The 18,609-nt window shown below is 40.5% G+C and overlaps 3 protein-coding genes across 3 annotated transcripts in view; 1 reads left to right on the top strand and 2 right to left on the bottom strand.

Moving 5' to 3' along the window:
- Positions 1–5,673, bottom strand: part of fbp2 (fructose-1,6-bisphosphatase 2) — a 19,035-nt gene extending 13,362 nt beyond the window's left edge. The window contains exons 1-2 of the mRNA XM_030060349.1: positions 5,426–5,673; positions 1,735–1,897 (exon numbers count right to left, since the gene is read on the bottom strand). Of these exons, the coding sequence (XP_029916209.1) occupies positions 1,735–1,897; positions 5,426–5,598 (336 nt within the window). The 5' untranslated portion in view covers positions 5,599–5,673. The remainder of the gene's footprint in view (positions 1–1,734; positions 1,898–5,425) is intronic.
- Positions 5,674–7,670: 1,997 nt separating this feature from the next.
- Positions 7,671–16,282, bottom strand: fbp1a (fructose-1,6-bisphosphatase 1a). Its single transcript, XM_030060350.1, has 7 exons — positions 16,023–16,282; positions 13,780–13,942; positions 13,164–13,256; positions 12,469–12,609; positions 10,947–11,084; positions 10,309–10,428; positions 7,671–8,189 (listed from the first exon to the last, which is right to left on the bottom strand). The coding sequence occupies exons 1-7, from the start codon at positions 16,190–16,192 to the stop codon at positions 7,998–8,000; spliced, it is 1,017 nt and encodes a 338-aa protein (XP_029916210.1). The 5' UTR covers positions 16,193–16,282; the 3' UTR covers positions 7,671–7,997.
- Positions 16,283–18,297: 2,015 nt separating this feature from the next.
- Positions 18,298–18,609, top strand: part of kank1a (KN motif and ankyrin repeat domains 1a) — a 67,742-nt gene continuing 67,430 nt past the window's right edge. The window contains exon 1 of the mRNA XM_030061174.1: positions 18,298–18,537. The gene's annotated coding sequence lies outside the window, so the exon portion shown is untranslated. The remainder of the gene's footprint in view (positions 18,538–18,609) is intronic.

Here is an 18,609-nt window from a genome sequence, read left to right as displayed (position 1 = left end):
GTGTTAAAAACTATCAAGTGCACAAAGCTGTTGCCTGTAAAAGATCATAAAAACTAACATTAAACACAGCATTTTTAATAGATCCTGGTATTTCACTGCAAAAAAAAGCCTTCAGTCTGTCACACAGTAGCTTTAAATGCAAAACTAAAAGCCATAAACTCGACTGTTTCTCTTTACACGTGCCTGTCACAAACTTTTTTCCTGCACTTATTGCACCTTTTTGTCAGAAAACTGTGAAATACAGATCCCTAAATGAAAATATAAAGTAAAAATTCACACGGAAATATATTCCATGCCATTCCACACCATAGTCTTATACATTTATTATCACCAGACTTTAATGGATTGTTCATGGTGCATTTAAGGACTCATAATTAGTCCTGTTATTTTTGTTTTCATTCTTCTGTCTTTCCTCTTTCTTGCTTACGATTTTTCGTCTGGGCAGCAAAAACCTCAAGACTGAAAAACAGGAAAATTGCCAAATTCCACCCACTACCCACTGACCTCATGGTGGCGCTCTAATAATCAAGTTTACGTTTTTGTAATTATCCATGAAAATGACTTGGCTTAGTGTCAAAATTCTTTCATTGTTTTAATCTCTCAAGTCTGCATCTGCGTCTTTGCTCAGGTGGTTTTCTGCTCTAAACATGTCAAATTTTGTGTCTTTGTTCTCAATTTTCTCAAGACTGTATTTTCGCCGTCCCATCCCAAACTGTCGGGCCGATCGTCCAAAACTTCGGTCCAGATCATCGACAGATTTCACTGATTTTAAATCGTTCAAGAAATCTGAACATGTCACTTCAGTTTGATTTTGCAAGCCAATCAATTTTGCTAATTCTGTAAAAATTTGCAATAACTCATCATCACGCTGAGAAGACTTTTCACTAACTTTACACATTAAGGCGCCTTGTGCTTCACCTCTAGGGGGCGCCACACGTATGAAAAGTTTTTTTATTTCGTACTTGGCTGCATTTTTAATACGAAATCTGGTTTGCAAGATGATGCACGGTTATGACTCAATCGATGCAGAAAATTTGGTAATGATTGATAAAACTGAGCAGGGATTATTATGATGACAAATTTAAAATTTTAATTCTAAGCTTAAAAACAACAAAAACAAGAAATCACTTGTATGTTCTAAAGAGCTGATTTTTTTCCCCAGCACATCCACTCAAATGTAAGAAAAGTTGGTGACACTGCAACTTATGATCAAGTCATAAGTTTATCACTGTATTTTTTCAAAATATGCAAAATTAATTATCATGCATATCTCCACCGGTCTTAATTAAAATGCTTCCGAAACTGACCCAGACGCTGAGCAGATGGTCGGTATCGAGAGTCTCAGCTGCTGCTCATGTTTGATCAAAGGTCATTAAAAAAAAACTGACATTACACCTGATATCAGCAGAAAGTTTTGTGATTTTTTTTTTTTTTTTGTGAGAATTTTATTATCAGTGCTTGAATTGTTGTGATATATACATGTATATTTTTTAAGTTTAAGAGAGTTCACGGTGTAAGTCCCCTCACCTGAGGACACACCTGAGGGTTCTGGGTTCAAGTCCCAGAACCCTCAAAATTTGCCGTCAAATTTATCTTGCCTGCTTTTTCTAGATTTTCAGACGCTGCGATTTGAGCTGCTAGTCTTTGTTCCTCCACGGAAGCTCATGAAGTGTTCACTGAGCATCAAAGTCGGACGTTTAAAGCTGCCTTGCTCGGCGGCTCGGCCCCACCTACCCTCTTGTCCTTGGGCGTGACGATGAGCTCCTTGTTCTCCTCAGACACCATGCAGCAGGAGCCGTACGAGGCCTTCAGCATGTTGATGACCAGGTCGTTGGACAGCACGTCCAGCTTCTTCTGGTCGTCCCCCGTCACGTTCACCGAGCCCGCCATGCCCTGCCTGCGCCGACCGAGGAAGAAGAGGCTCGGTCATGTTTGGAGGAAACTCTTACAGAAACCGTTACCAGGACAGAAAAATGAATACATTCATGGAGACAGTCTTCACCAGCGACTTGACAAAAAGAAAACTGATCTTCCGTACTTCACTCAGTGGTCACATGTCAAAGGTCAACAATAAAGTTTTAAATCTCCTACATAGATAAATATATCAATACTATACATCTGAGGATAATAAAAACACACATACCATGGAAACCTAAAAACATTATGATGCTGAAATGGTTAAACAAACCTCAGAGAACATGTGGAAACAAAGCAAAAGAAACATCATCACTGACTTTTGTGTCTGCATGCTTCAGTTTGCCCTGATTTCTCCAGCTGAGAGACGATAAATTTGGTCGTGCAGAAATAAAAGACATAATTCGTTTGAAATTCTGATGTTCGTGTTCATGCTTGACTTGGCCGAGCTGCTAATCCTGAAAGAATTTCATTATTAATTATTCAGAGGGAAGTTTTAGCGTCTAAATGCTGTCTCAGAGGCTTTTCCATCCTAAAATAACAGTAACAATAAGGGGGAAACTGTGAAAAGTTGGAAAAAGAAATTAACATACTGAATATTTTCACAAAAATAAAAAGATCAGTACTGGTATCTACCTTCAAGAACCAATAATGGTCAAATCCAAGTGTGAAGAGCAAAATTGTTGAATTCATCATGGCAGAGGGTTAAAAAAAATCAAAAATCATGGCTCACATCACAGATTAAAGGTTTAGTTCACTATTTCCCCACATATTAAAACAGCATTAGCCAGGGGGAAAGAGCATGGAAACATCCAGTGACCGCCAGTCATCTCCATTTACTTTCAAACAAAGCTGATTTGAGTTTGGTTATGTAACGTGAATGTGTGGCCGCTTCAGCGAATAATGATCCATTATTTCTGCGTTGGCTCGGTTTCAGCGGTGAAGAACGTGTGAGCCGACTGAATCTGTGTGTGTCGGCAAGGAACTGGGAAGAGAATAATTTTTCACTCTGAGCAGGTTCAGCAAAATATCACTCCCTCTTTCTCCACAAATTGCTGAAACAAACATGAAAAACACCGGATCTGTTTCGCATTTCCAGAGGTGGAAGTAACTAATTACATTTATTCACGTTACTGTAAATGAGTTGCTTTTTTTTAACTGTACTTTTACTTTTTTTAGTCCTAATTTTACTTTTACTTCAGTACATTTTGTGAATTCATTCAGTGGGTTCATCAGTGCAATGCAACAATACTCAGAGGTGGAAGTATCTAATCACATTTACTCACGTTACTGTAATAGAGTAGTTTTTTGTGTACCTGTGCTTTTCAGAGAATTTTTTAAAGTCTAACTTTACTTTTACTTAAGGACATTTTAGCTTTAGTTTTGTACTTCACTACATATTAAATAAGATCCACTACAGAGAAACAAATGATCAATGACAGAGGTATGGAGCCTTTCACAATAACAGCTCAGTTAAAAGATGGAGGCTTTGTTGGTTCTACTTTTTGTCATTTCCACATTTCACAATAAAAGCCGCACCATGAAAAACTTCAGATGGTCGATGGAAGTGAGATGTGGACTCAACCATCATTACATTGCTCCCCCCCCCACATGTGTCAGTTGAGTCTACACGGTCCTCACTTCAGTTGAGTGTAATGCCCCTTTAAAAGCATGTACTTTGCAGCGTGTTCTCTCTCTTTCCATCACTGTGCATTTCTTTCTATGGAAACCGGAGTCGGTTATTTATATTCACACGCGTTGGCATCTCTGCTCTATATGCCTGCTGGGAGAGTCCAGTGTACCACACCAGCTGATTTCACATTAATCATTCTGTCCAAGGCAACACACACACACACACACCAGCAAACCAAACAGACTGGACCAACAGCACTGCAGTGTTCAAGGTTGGCAAGAATCCATAATCCGTAACTGTCACTGTAACAGGTGTAATATCAGATTACACATAGTTTTGGTTTAAAAAAAAAAAAAAAGATTATGTCTTGGATTACAAGGAAACACACTGAGAGAAAAATGGGCTTTTAGACTGAGACAGCAACATCATGTGATAAGAAAGTCTAACATTTTGTCTTTCTCTCTGCCAACAAATGAAACTACAGGATGAGTGTGTCCTTTAAGTCTAAAAAAAAAATGCAAAGCATTTCCATTTTGACAAGTCATTTAATCTCACACTCAGTGTTCAAATCTTTTTTTTTTCTTCAAACCAGTTAAAAAACAAACTCCACCAGTGGGATGAGATGATCCCACTTGTTTCCAGTGCAGTTTCGCTTGTTTTAGGATTTTTTTTTTCCTGGGAACAAGAATAAATCTGTTGAAACAAGGCAGAAGAAAGCACAGAGTGAAATTATCTCATCCCACTGGTAAAACAAGATTTGAACACTGAAGATGAAGCTAAATAACTTATTTAATTGTGGTTTAGTTGCATTGTTTTAGATTTAATTTTACTGATCACTTATGATAACAGGCTCTGGCCGTCGTCCTGCAGTCGAGCGTTCACTTTCACTTTCAATTATCTTTGAGAACTCAATCTCCTCGGTGACCCAAGTCAACTATTGTGCACCTCAAGGATCCATTTCAGGCCCCTTTCTTCTTTCCTTACACCCGCTCCGCATTTGCTGCACATCTTGAAACTCATCACCGACAAACTAACCTCAGCTGGCCTTCCTCCAGCCTCAGCGTCTCAACAGAGGATGGAGCAAAACATCGACAAACAAATATAAAAAAAGGTTGTGAAATCTTGATCTTATCATTTATTTTTAAGTACTTTCCCACTGCTGACATTTAAAAAGCGAACCTTTATTTTATTACATCTGGATTAAATTGCTGAGGTGGACTTTTGCTGCAGGAACAGCCAAAGGTCACGGTCCTGCTCACAAGGCTGCAGCAAATGGTCACATCAGCTCTTGCATTGCCAAATTCCCACTTCACTGGCTGGCTGTTAAAATCAGATTTGATTTCTACTGATAAAGGAGTAGACACAGACACAGAAGCAGATATTCCTGATCTTTTACCACCGTACAAACAGAAACACACAGGCCATACGTCTTCAGGCAAGTCATTCTTGTCCCCCTAAATCGTCTGAAGGAATAAAATAAAATGTGACCGTCATATCGCCTGATTATGATTTCATTTACGCCCTTAAAGCTGACTTGTACATCTCTCCTTACAGCCGCTTCATTCGGTTTAGCTCATTGTTTTTTGAAGCCGTGCGCTGCAGTTTTGCACCGCGGAGCAACGTGCAGCCTGTGTTTTGAACGGCTGAAGGCCTGCTGCTCGGCTCATCCTGACCTTTGACCTCTGACTTTCCCATGGAAGGATGAAAAGAAAGCCAAACACTGGACAATCCTCAAAGAATTACAAGCAGATTAATTGCGACAAAAGCTGAAAACACTGGTGAAAGCGCTTTTTGCATTGACTAAGTCTCCCCATGTATCTATTACTTTGAATCACAGATCTATCACTTATCAGTTGTGTAATCCTTCCCCTCACTCACAGGTGGGCCAGGCCGGCCTTGCGCACGGCGGAGGAAATGGCCTTGATGGCGGTCAGCATGGAGTTGATGAGCTGGGTCAGCTCGCCGGTCGACCCCTTGGCCTGGCGACCCGTCTCCATGACGAAGCGGGTCAGGGTCCATACGTCCGTGTCAAAGGCAGATTGGTCCGACATGGTGGCTTCTGGGCGGGCGCTCGCTCCCTTCCTGACGGGCAGCAGGTGGCAGGACGGAGGACAGGCGGTGTGTGAGCGACCTCGTTACCAGCCGAGTCCTTTTCATTCCCAGAGCCGCGAGGGCGAGCCAGGGGATCTATTTGTGAGTTCAGCAGAGTGGAAGGAGTGTGTGTGTTTGTGTGTGTGTGTGTGTGTGGATGGGTGCAGAGGTATCAGATGACAGCCACAGAAACTAACACACTCCAGTCCTGCACAGGGCAACAACTTCTATCAGAGCGTTTCTGCATTTATCCAACATTTAAATACAATCAGAGCCTGAATCCTGTGGGATCTAGTGGCTAAAACTGCCAATTTTACTATGAAATCATATTTTATTGGCTTTGTTTTGCACAATGCATGAACCTAACAACAGTATGAACAACATGATGATGAGGAGGAATATGGATACACCTTTGTAAAGACCCTCTTATCCAAGCTTGTGTGATGATAAATGATTTATTGTGCAGAAAAAAATCAACTTTTCCATGTTTTTAGACACTCTGCTGTGTTTTTTTTTATAGGATACAACTGGATTTTGCCTTTTCACTATATTTCATACAGTGCTACACCAAAAACGGGCTGCATGACTCGGGTTGAAGGGAGTTTTGAGGCCTACCGATGCCGACAGGGTGGATCACAGCTGCTCTACGTGGCGGTTTAAAGGAGGCTGTTGGATTTGACGGCGATGCAAACTGAATTTTGGAGTGAATGGAAGCAGTAAAAACAAAGTTACTACGTCTCGGCGACAACAGCAGCTCGAGTGAGCCTCAAATGTCATTAGGGCTCTGTGCACTTCTATCGACCTTTAAGCTTAAAGGTCGACCCCTCTGGATAGAGTATCTCTGAACTTTAATAGACAGTTACGTCTTGTGATGGAAAACTTCAACTGCAGAAGGTTACAAATGCATTTTGTTGGAGGGGGGGAGAACATTATCTGCTGTTTTCCACTCGGTATTTACAAAATATTTGTACATTTTGGATAAAACTCTTCATTCTTATGTCACTGAAAAAGGTTAGAAATGCAGTGGTCTATAGAGGATTGTGGGTTTATAGGAAAACACGGTTCTAAGAGTGTGAAAAAAAATTTTTTTTAACTGAAATAAAAATGAAAATGAGCCTTAACAAAAAATGATAACTGACCGAAACTGTAGTGTGTTTACAAAACTAACAAAAATAAACTAAAATTATTGAGAAAATGTCAGTTTTTGTCTGTTTGTTTATTTGGATGTTCATCTGTCTTAAGTGAATATTTATTTATTTATTTAATGGTGTGTTGCTGATTTTTTAATACACAATATTTTTTCCTGATAAATACCCTGTATTACAAAAAAAGGCCAAAAACCAACACTGAAACTTAACTAAGTATTTTCCAAAAATAACAAACTAAACTAGCAAACCTGCTTTAAAATCGGATTCACACTAAATGAAAAAGCAAACAAAAAGTTAAATATATAGAAACAGAAATAAAAATTTGATGGCAAATGCAAAACTATAATAACCTTGTTTCTAGTCTGTGCTTTCTGCTACACAGGTTGCCAAACTTACTGTTTATACACAGCAGATTTCATTTTTTTTTTTTTTTTTTTGAAATACCATGTGACTAAATAAATAATGTCGGTGCTAATCAGGACAAAACTGTTTCAAGCTGTGTAAAGTTAATGTAAATAATATGGATTTATGCATTAATGTGAGCTTTATGAGTTTAATGTGAGCGTCAACTACTGGTTTGAGTAAATTCAGGCTTAAGAAGAGAATATAAACCTCAAACATCCCAGAATGAATGAAAAACCAAATAATAATACTACTAATAATAAAAAAAAAAAGAGCCACGATTGAGTTTTTGACTTATTCAGATTTATTCAAACTTCATTATGACAAACAGTAGCCGTTCACATGAACTGGTTCTGAGGTCGCGGTGGATCCTTCATGTGTCTGGAACGACCCGGAAAATGAATCGAGGCACCAGTGGAGGTAAACCAAGCAGGCGTCGGCCTCACTTCTTTATGGAATCAAGTGCAAATTTTTCTTTGGTCTTTTTTTTTGGCACATCTTTGGTCTTTTAGGTTGCAGAAATATTTCTGTCTAGCTTATGGGTCACAGTTGTCTTGGCTCCTCGCCCTGCACAGTGTAAACACAGCTTTCTCTACAGTGGAATGTGTATACTGATATTATTGCAATGAAAAATGTCGTAACTCCAAATGTTTTTTTTTTTTTTTTTTTTTGCATGTTCACGTTGAGAAAAGTCTCCGGTCTCTTGGCCTTGTGAAACTCTTTCCCTCTCCGGCGGATATCGCTCCTTCTTCTCGGTTCCTGAAAAGTCGACAATTTGGAGATACGAGGTTTTCAGCAGGCGGTGACGCTCACTTCTTGGCGTGTTTCTTGTAGATGGCGATGTAGTCGAGCACGTCGTCGGGGGAGCCCATGACCACGGGGGTGCGCTGGTGGATGTCGACCGGCTCGATGTCCAGGATGCGCTGGGTGCCCGTGGTGGCCATGCCGCCCGCCTGCTCCATGATGAAGGCCATGGGGTTGCCCTCGTACAGCAGCCGCAGCTTTAAAAACAGACAGGAGGAGGTGGTGGGTGGAGTGATACAAGTTCAGAGTCTAATTTCAGGTTTAAACTCTTCCTCTATGGACGGATATTCAACAGTAAGTCAGTTAAAGATCAACAAGAGCTCACTATAATATCAATAAGCCATAAAATACAGCTCAACATCATATTGACCTTCTGTTGTGTGTGTTTACTGGACTTTAAACTAACATGTAGGTCTTGCTGGATGCCCACTGCACACATTACATGACTCATCACATTATTATGAGTTCTCATCAAGATCCTCCCACAGGGTTGAAGGAATACTGCGATTTTTTTACCCCTTTTTCTGACTTTCCCAGACTGAGATGAGATTTTTGATACCATTTTCACTTCTGTACATCCAGTGGTTCAGTTTCTATGTGTAGCATTGTGTTAGCTTAGCATAAAGACTTAAAGTCTATGGGAGTCGTTAGCCTAGCTCTGTCAAAGTGAAAACATAAACCTTACAGCAACTCTGCAGCTGTCTTATTTACACAGGGCAGGTGTCAGAAGAGCCAACAAAAATTAATTTCTCCTTATATTATTATTATTATTATTATTATTATTATTATTATTATTATTATTATTATTTAAATTCCAATATATGTATTTTAAGTACACATGATCCACTGTGTCTCAGTCTGGGTAAGTCAGAAAAGGGCCATTTCGCCCAAAATGCTGGAGTGCTCCTTTAAGCTTAGGGTTCTGGTCGGGTGAGGACTCATGTCAATGTCTCATGCCCAGAACTCTGGTGGGATCCATAAGAACATTGTACAGATATGTTGAAATGTAATTTATGGCTTGTTGTTATTCTACTTTATTATCTTTTTGATATTTACTTTTTATGTCAATTGACACTGTTGAATTTCTACAGGGTACTAAATCTATATCTATACCTCCATCTATATACAGATACAGATATTTTGCTGGAAATAACAGGTGAGTACCTAGAAGCTGCAAAATGTACAACTAAAAAATGAATCCACCAGTCAAAGATGACGTTCAAGATGAGGTAAGGGGATAAAAAACTACTTCAGATCAGGATGCACTCACACTGTGTTTAATGCCAAAGTATTGACCAATATCAAATACTGATCAATCCCTTACTTTCAACAGGATCGGACCTTTAATCTGGGATCACTGGGCAAAGTAAATGAACATGAAATTCACCGTTTGAGAAACAAAGGCCACTGCGTGCAAAATGGAGAAAATCAACACAGTTTGCTTTTATTTCTGTCCTGTTTCTCAGGGGTTTTGCTACTGGTCTCACAGAAAAGATGATATTGATATGTCATCTTAGTCCAGTATTGGCACCGATCCCAGTATCAATATCAGCAGGTTCCTGATTTCCAATACACAGAGATCTATGTGATTGAACAAAGTAGGTCACTGGAACTGCAGGTTAGCTGTTGAAGCCATGAAAGGGGGGCAAAATTATTGTAATGTTATTTAAAATCTTCTTCACTTCATGCAAAATGTTTTTATGTGTCAAAGCTGAGAACTCTTCTCCTGCTCGAGATGTACATTTTATTATTGAAAGGGGAAAAAAAAAAAACACACTGACGTCCTCTCTGCTGCTCCACAGAAAAAGAAAAAACCCGAGACAACAGAGTTCTGCATTCTAACGTTGTGAAATAAAAGTGTCTGAAACAGTCTTGCTGATACTTGGGCAACGAAGGATGCGGAGAGAGAGTGAGGAAACAACGTTGTGACATTTGGCCTCACGTTACTTGAGCATGAAGAATAAATATTGTCATTCTGATGGAGATCTAACTTGTAAAAGGCTCATTATGTCATCCAAAAGTGCGAGTGAAAAAAAGGAACTGATGCGGAAATTACAGCATGTGATTTATAACGAGAAACTGATGTGAGAAAAAAAAAAATTCAGAATGAACACGTGTATAAATCTAAATCTATCTATCTAAATGCTTATGCTTTTATATATACACTTGTTTTCTCTGCTTATTGTTTTTACCCATTTTTGTGTGCTACATTTTCTGTGAAGCATTTTTTTGCATAAATTAACTTAACTCAGTATTATATGTAAAAGCTGTTTGGAGCGAAGCAGCAGCGGGAGACGAGCAGCGCTAAGGTCTCACCTTTCCTTTGGGGCTCTTGACGTTGGCCGGGTACAGGAAGATTCCTCCGTACATCAGCGTCCGGTGGACGTCCGCCACCATGGAGCCGACGTAGCGGGCGTTGTAGGGCTCGCTGCCGTCCTACACGGATTGAAAAAGGACACAGAGTCAATATTTAAGCTGCACTGCACAAAGGATCAGTGACAGAGACTTTACTTTAACCCTACAAAGGTGGTGATAAATCAAAACCTGAGAGAAATACAAACGGATTAAACTCCAACATCAGATCTTTTTCTTCTCTCATTACTTCAGTTTGCTTATGATGCATTATATTTGGTTTTTAGATGTCATCCTCCAAGATTTGAGTGCTGAGGTTCAATTTTTTTTTTCCTGACAGGCACCTCTCCCTGCGTTTTGGAGCCACCAGTGTGCCAAGATGCTTTCAAAGCCTCAGATAAAACAGATAGCTGTGTGCTTGTGGCCAGAAGGTTGAGGTTTTTGAAGCCTCAGACCTGCTGGGACTACCTGGACCAGGAAAGTGAACTCTCAATTGACAAATAACGTCAAAATGCCCTTAAATAAAGATGAAAGCCAACAGTTTGCTCCAGTGAAGCTCCAGTTTAGCCCAAATGAACTCGTGGTGGCTGCGGCGGCGTTACCTGAGGGAACTTCTTCTTCTGCAGATACTCGGTGATGTCCGGGTCGAAGTACTTGGCGTAGCCTTCGTTCAGACTGAAGATCTTGCCTCGCTTCTTGATCCTCACGTCTCGGTTGACCAGGATGAACTCACCGATCGACTTGACAGGCACAGAGATATAAAAGCTGTTAGTCGTTTTAAAAACCCTGATTATGTGGAGCTTCATGTTGAAAATATCTTCTCACTGCTGTGTATCACCGAATACTTTAAAAGTGATGGACGAGGGGTGTTTTAATGTGTTTTTGTCGAATGCTCAATTCTGATTGGCCAGCGAGGGCTTTCCTATGTCTCTTACTTCTGTTTAACATCTAATAATAACCACTCCTAACCAAATAATGATTTTGTTTATTTGCAGCACCAGACGTTTTTATGGTTGCATTTGCTCCTATTGTGGTTTTTGTAAGAAGCTGGTCAATTACTTTAAGCTGGTGATATAATTTTTTTTTTTTTTTTTTTTTTTTTTAAAGAAGGTGTGAAATGATAAGCAGCTGTGTCATAAGCAGGATAATCTATCAGGAGACGGTCATTATTGGAAAATAATGATCAGATGATATTGCTTTTAACTATAAAAATAAAATGTGACAATAATTTTTGTCTTATTCTTGGCTGCTGATAAATGAGGATACGGTGTTGAAGAGAAGTGCTGATTTTCCACTTTACGTCACAATACTTATGGCAGTCGGTCCCTGTCTTTACATGTAATTTCTGTATTATGAAGCACTTGGAGCTGCATTTCTTGTAGGGAAGGTGCTAGTATTATTATTATTATCATCATTATGGTGGCCTTTGCCTCATGCTGACCTAAATAATACTAGGGGATAACTTTAAGAGTAGCTGACTGGCAGATTAGTCAATTAGAACTCTGATAGTTCAGTAATGGTTTTAGTAATTTTTAAGTAAAATACTAAAACTTAATTTTTTTTTTTTTTTTTGGCTGCTGGTAAAAATAAGGAAGCAATTTGACTTCATTTAGACTCTGACTAACTTGTGATGGGCACTTTTCACTATTTTTGACTTTCGATAGATGAAATTAATTGAAATCACAGTAATGTTGCTGGTTGCAGCCTTTGATCAATAACAAAAACTAACAAAATAAAGTGAAACAAGTGATGTTTTTGTGAACTGAAATAAAAATGAAAATGATAACTCAACTAACTAACTCTGTATTAAGTTTACAAAACTAACTAAAACACAAAAAAAGATTAAAACTAATGCTGAAACTAATAAAAACTAAACTAAAACTGGTTTTTAAGGTGTGTTTGCTAGTTTTTGAAAATGCTTAATTAAAACTAAACTGGAAGTGAAACAAAATTAAAACTAATGAAAGATGCAAAACGGTAACAACCCTAGCTTCATACAGTTATCCCTGATTTCGATTATGTTAAACCCTGCAAATATCAAATATCAAGGGGGTCTGTGGGTGAGGTGGTCAGAGCGGGACGGGGGGCGGCGGTCAGAGCGGGACGGGGGGCGGCGGCGCTCACAGGGTCCAGCATGAAGCAGTTGACTCCCTGGCCGGTGGAGAGCACCAGCATGGTGGCGCTGCCGTACAGGGCATAGCCGGCAGCCACCAGGTCCCGGCCGGGCTGCAGGGCGTCCCTCTCGCTCGGCTCGCCCTCTGTGGTCTGACGGGACAAAGAGTCAGCTGATAATCACCCAGATGTCAAAACACAACCTCACGTTTCTCAGCAGCAGCGTGACGACAAAGGTTTAAAAAAAAAATAAAAAAAGTAAGATAGCTGTTATCATTTATCAGCAGGAGAGTGTGATACACTGATATCCGTCTGCTGATTTATCAGGTCAATATTTATTGAACACTGAATGTCAATGTTGCCCACTTCAGATTAAATATTAGAGCAAGTATGAAACATCAGCTATCAGTAACTTCAGCTGAAAATATTTTTAAAAATGTCAGTCTTCAAAACTCCACACATCAAACCCTAGTACATAAATTTAAAGTGGCAAAAAACTCATCCTGACATTACTTGACTTCAGATTTATCAACTGACTATTTAAAAATAACTTATTTTTTTATTTTTTAGCACACTTAGCACTTTCTAGGATCAAACATAAGCTGTTAAATGGATTGATTTTCGTGCCAAATGAAATTTCCTTGTATTGTTTACCAGTGCAATGACAATAAAGTATCTTGTATCTTGTAGAAAGGAAGCAGGGTAACCTTTCTGTAGATGGCAAAGATGGTGCCGATGGAGACGAGGCAGTCGATGTTGGAGGATCCATCCAAAGGGTCAAAGCACACAATGTATTTGCCCTGTGGAAACAAAGGAACCTGTTAGAGCCGTGTGAAGAACACATAACAACAACATGATCCTCACTGACAAGCTGAAACTGTGGTGACTTTCAAAGTTGACTTATTAACAAAATCAATTCTGCTTGAGCGCACCAGCAGACCAAAGAGAAGAAGAAGGTAATCTGCATGGAAATGTGCATGTCAGTCACACGGACCCCTGCTCTGATTAACACAACAGCATTTATCATGTTTAAGTTAGTGCTGAAGGGATTAGTCTATTAATCAATTTGTCCATCCAGAGAAAATTCACTGATTAGAATTCTGATAAAAGTTTTTAGAGATATCAAACATGTTGCTGGTTAGAGATTTGCTTACTTTTCTTCTTACTTTTTTTTTTTTTTTTTTTTGGGTGTTTTTGGCTGCCAGTCAGACTGAGTAAGTTGGAGTTTGGCAGCTTTATTCAAAATGAAAATAATCATCATTTTGCTGCCCTCGTGTGAATCAAATTCTCGTCTTTCTCCACCTGCGACCTCGAGCCGCTCACCCTTTTCTCCGGCTCGATGATGATGGCGTGCTCGTCCTCCTCGGACACCAGCACGCAGGAGGTGAAGGACGACTTGAGCATGTTGATCACCAGGTCGTTGGAGAGGATGTCCAGCTTCTTCACCTGGTCGCCTGTCACATTGGTGTTGCCGGCGATGCCATAACTGAGCAAACAAAAAATAAGGAAAAAGATACAAACTTAGAGACTAGTGGTGAAAATTTCTTGCTCCGGTGGAACCAGATGGTCTGTTCATGTTAGAGGCTGATTCACTGAAACCCCAGCAGCAGGTATTCAACATAGAAATTTCTGTTTGATACAGAACGACAAGTGAAGGCCTCAAAGCTGCAAAATGACAGTGAAGAGGACTGCTCGTGCTCGGCCACAGGTGCTGGTCGGTCGCAGGAACATCTCAGTGAAGACAAAAGTTAACCACCGCACACTAAAAATCACTTTACTGTAACTTTACTGGGAGCAAACGACGTGTTTTCGCCCGCTCTGTGGCTTTGCTCAACAAAATCAAGTGGCCACAGGAGTGATAAATACATATATCCAAATATTTTAGCATTTTTATATATAAAATGGTAAATTATATGACAAAAACCCATGACATTGTTCCATAAATTAACATTTTTCAAACAACATGATTAATATAGGACAGTTACAAGAATTATTACATTTCCCATGGTTTAACTGGGAAACTGACTGACCCTCCACATGTAGAGCCAAACCAGCTGCAACTGGGTGGATAAACAGGACGGGCTAAACGTCATGAGAATGATAAATGAGGAGTCCTGCCGCTGTCCCTCTGCAGGACTCGATAGGAGGATGAATGTCAGGGGATCTACAAAATGACAGGTTTAACCGCTTCATCTGTCTTTGTTTTGTCTTTTCTGTCAAAATGTGGCAAAGGTCCTTAATGTTTTTGGTGCCAAAGCCCACAAACAGACCCAAATTACAGTCTCATTTAAAAGTATTTTGTCCCTGGTACACCTGTCTGAAAAATGGTTTATGATATTACTTTATATAGATAGCATTTTCTCACCGTCCTGCATGAGAAATAATAGTAAAATTTTCTTCAGGGAGTCTTGAAACTCCAAAGAGCCTTGATGATGCTTGAACCAAAGTTAAAGAGCCACTGAAACACAATACAGAGGGACTTTAAAAGCTGACATTTCAACGAGTAAACTGCTGCAGGGTGGATCGGCTGCGAGCCAAACGCACAGTGAGATGTTTGTTATTCAGAAAAAGCCTCGGGTCATGGATGTTTCCTGACAGGCGAGGCAACTTTCCACGGCAACTCAACGGTCCTGCTTTGTGTGAAGAAAAACTCTTATCTGCCATCCATGAAGCCCTGTGAGAGCTACAGCCTGCAGTTTCTGTGTGAATGAAAAAAAAAACAAAACAAAACTATTGCAACGGTAGCATGACTGTGCATTTCCTAACCAGAGAAGAGAGGTGGTGATTGAGCAAATCATTGCATCAATTCTTCACCTACTGAAGCGAATCAGAATCTGTTCGGTGCCAAAGTAAATTTGCACATACAATAGGTGAACCTGCTTCTATTTTTCACACAAAGCAAAACCCCATAATGTAGTAATGATTTAAGAAACATCAATTTAGTGAACCGATTTCATGTTGTTTTTTTTTAAACCCTGTCAATCCCACTGCAATTCAACACTTTAAGGAAGTCCAAGCCAAGATATGGCAACAGCACTTTGAATCATAGAGACACACAGCACAGAGCACAAAACACAATACACCAAATACAACAAGGTGTAAAATACAACAGAAAGAACAGAAACAGGAGATGCAGACAGATGAGAGATAGGAGGCAGAAAACAGGAGGATAAAGTGACAGAATGACAGAAATATAAGATCTGTCTGATATTTACATAGTTTTGTATTGGAACCTGATAATTCTGGAACATTTGGCAGCCAAATAACCGACGCCGCCTAAAGCAAATAAAAACAGGAGCAGTGTGATCAATAAATTAACATGTAAATAATGTGAAAGTGGGCGTGGCAGCGTCAGGTACGAGGTTCCTGATTGGCGCACAGCAAGGAAAACCTTGAATCTCCTGCTCACCTGCCAACGTGGATGGATTTGGATCACCATGAAGCTCTGACATGAGCGATTTAAAGCAGCAGGGCGCCAAACATAAAGGGTAAAAAAACAAACAAAAACACAACACACACACACCGTCCGGTCACACAGGCTCTGGTGTGCCACAGTGCTGACTTACAGATGCGCGATGCCTGCTTTGCGCACGGCGGTGGAGATGGCCTTCACCGCCGTGCACAGCGAGTTGAGCAGCGTGGTGAGCTCCCCGGTGCCTTTGGCCCTCCTGCCCTCCTCCAGGACGAACCGGGTCACGGTGACCACGTTGGTGTCGAAGCCTCCTCGGTCTGACATGGCTGCAGATGGCTCAGCTCCTCCGGCTCTGGCAGAGTCGAGCAGCAGGAAGCGCGGCGGGACTTAAATGCGCCTCACAACGCGGAACTTGTTGGATGAGAGAGGGGGGGAGTGAGGACACAAGGGCCAATCCAGTGCTGCTGCAGAGGTGTGGCCCAGTTTAGGAAACACGACCCGCTTTGCAGGCTACAATAGGCCTGTGTGTGTGTGTGTGTGTGTGTGTGTGTGTGTGTGTGTGTGTGTGTGTGTGTGTGTGTGTGTGTGTGTGTGTGTGTGTGTGTGTGTGTGCGCAACTTGGTGCTGATGAGCTGATAATGTTACCAAAAGGAAGGATGTGACCCGAAGAATAGGCGCTGCCATGCCTGAAATCATTGCGAAAACCTCGCCGTGCGCTCTCAGCGGGTTTCAGCGTCCAGGCCGCGATATGAGGGAATGTTTTAAGGACACGGTTTCACAATTTCACCATCTGAATGGAGTGTGCTCGCATTCCTCTCGTGTTTGCGGAGTTTGGGTTGTGCATTTTGAACTTTTTTTGCACTCTCCTACCCCGCATTTATCCCTCGGAATCATAAAGTATATCTCTCTGCAGGTTTAATTCTCTCCTTAAAGCGATAACAGCTTTCAGTTTTAGTAAAAGCTCGTGTTCAGCTGTCACATGGCCCATCCGTGGAAATAAAGCCAGCAGCATAGGCTGGGGAGAGGGGTCGGATCCTACTGCAGTGAATTGAGCCTTTAAATTATTAAGACAATCATGTTAAACTGATAATAACTGTCATTTTGTCCATTTGTTGCTTTAATGTTATATGACCCATGTTTAATTTTAACCCCATCTGCAGATTGTTGAGTGCATTCTTCACTCCATAGCCCTGCAATTTTATCCTTTTGAAATGTATTATTATTAGTAGTTATTGCTTCTGTGGCTGTGACTGTGAATTTAAGTTGTGGAGAAACTTTATTTCATGACACAGTTGATTAACATGGATCACAGTGCGGTTTAGGCCCCATGAGTAACAAGTTAGTGTCGTTTTTTTCCTTTAATACCAGCGGTGTGGTGCTGTTACAACAAGACGCCACAAGATGTCGCCCTTTGCTCGTTTTATTAATTTGGGACTCTGGCTCTCAGTCCTATCCGAAGTAAGGAGGCTAGTGTGGGAAAGATGTATTTGATATATATTTGATAAGAATTCGACTCAGAGCTCCCCGTCTGATAAGATTTAGTTATTCCTTAACTGTCCATACTGTAGATTACCAGATTAACAGCAAAGAGTGAAAAGCGTATTACCAATATAGTCATTCTTATATATTCTGTCACTGGGCTAACCTCTAGTCAATGCAATAATAGTGAAATTAAAATAGACATTTTTCTGGGGACCCCCTGGAACCTCCTCAAGGACCCCCGGGGGTCTCTGCAGACCAGGTTGGGAATTAAGGCACCACATGATTGAGCTACACAAATTATTGACAGGCATTAATTTTTTTTTACACCAACAGATGATTGGCATATTTGTTTCATATAACAAATACCACCATCCTTCAATTCTAATTGGGCGAGCCACATAGGAATTTAATGGAAAATAACAACGTAAAGGCAGACCTGATGGTGATGATATGTATATGGTGTGTGTATATATATATGCATACTTTTTTTTTTTTTTTTTACATACTCTCAATTCCTTATTTTTCTATTAGCGTTGTGATATTATTGTAGGATTAATGCACATTTTTCTACATAATGCACATCTTTTTTTATTCCAATGCCCTTTTTTTTTTTTTTTAATTTCTTATTTCTTATTCTTCAATTTCACCTATGCTTATATGCATATATATTCTGCAACTGACCCAATTCCCGCTTGGGGATCAATAAAGTACCTCTGATGATATTAATGTCCTGACCGAGAACTATTCAGCATAAACCTAGATAACTAAATCTGTGGTTATAGATCTGCTTTGACACAGCGGTAGATCCCACAGCGTTTGCAGCCTTGTGTTTTAGTCCGGGTGTTAAAACTAGGCCATCCTCGCAGGCAGGCAGGCAGGTAGGTTACACCTGTGCTCGCGCCGACCTTGCTTCGGGGCGGGGAGGCTCGTGCGGCTGCAGACTGCGCATGAGCGCGGCTCAACAACTCGCTGAAGCGGACAAGTACAAAGAGACTGGTGGTGCAGACAGGACGGGCCATATGCCACGGGGCTGAAGTGTATCCCCAGACTTTTTTTAAATGTTAAATTATCACTTTCCCAAATTAGCTAATCCGCTGAGAATCTGCTTGCAAGACAAATCCGCAGAGTTAGTAACAGGAGGAGTTGCGTTCACGTCCTGAGAGAGCCTGGGGAGCATTTAGCGTCGGGTAAGTTCAGCACCAAAATCCATAATCGAAGGCATTCTTTGATGAATAACAATATTAAACTCCTAGTTCTCT

The sequence above is a fragment of the Myripristis murdjan genome, chromosome 9 (assembly GCF_902150065.1).
Source record: "Myripristis murdjan chromosome 9, fMyrMur1.1, whole genome shotgun sequence".
Taxonomy (NCBI): Eukaryota; Metazoa; Chordata; class Actinopteri; order Holocentriformes; family Holocentridae; genus Myripristis; species Myripristis murdjan.
This window is presented reverse-complemented; position numbering and strand designations above follow the sequence as displayed.

Bases quoted from the DNA above. Each gene is read 5' to 3' on its own strand.
- fbp1a (XM_030060350.1), bottom strand. From the start codon at position 16,192: ATGTCAGACCGAGGAGGCTTCGACACCAACGTGGTCACCGTGACCCGG. The intron at 12,610-13,163 runs GTTACCCTGCTT...TTGTCCCGTCAG, and splicing joins TCTTTGCCATCTACAGAAAG to ACCACAGAGGGCGAGCCGAG. The intron at 8,190-10,308 runs GTGAGACCTTAG...CTGTTTTTAAAG, and splicing joins TCAAGAGCCCCAAAGGAAAG to CTGCGGCTGCTGTACGAGGG.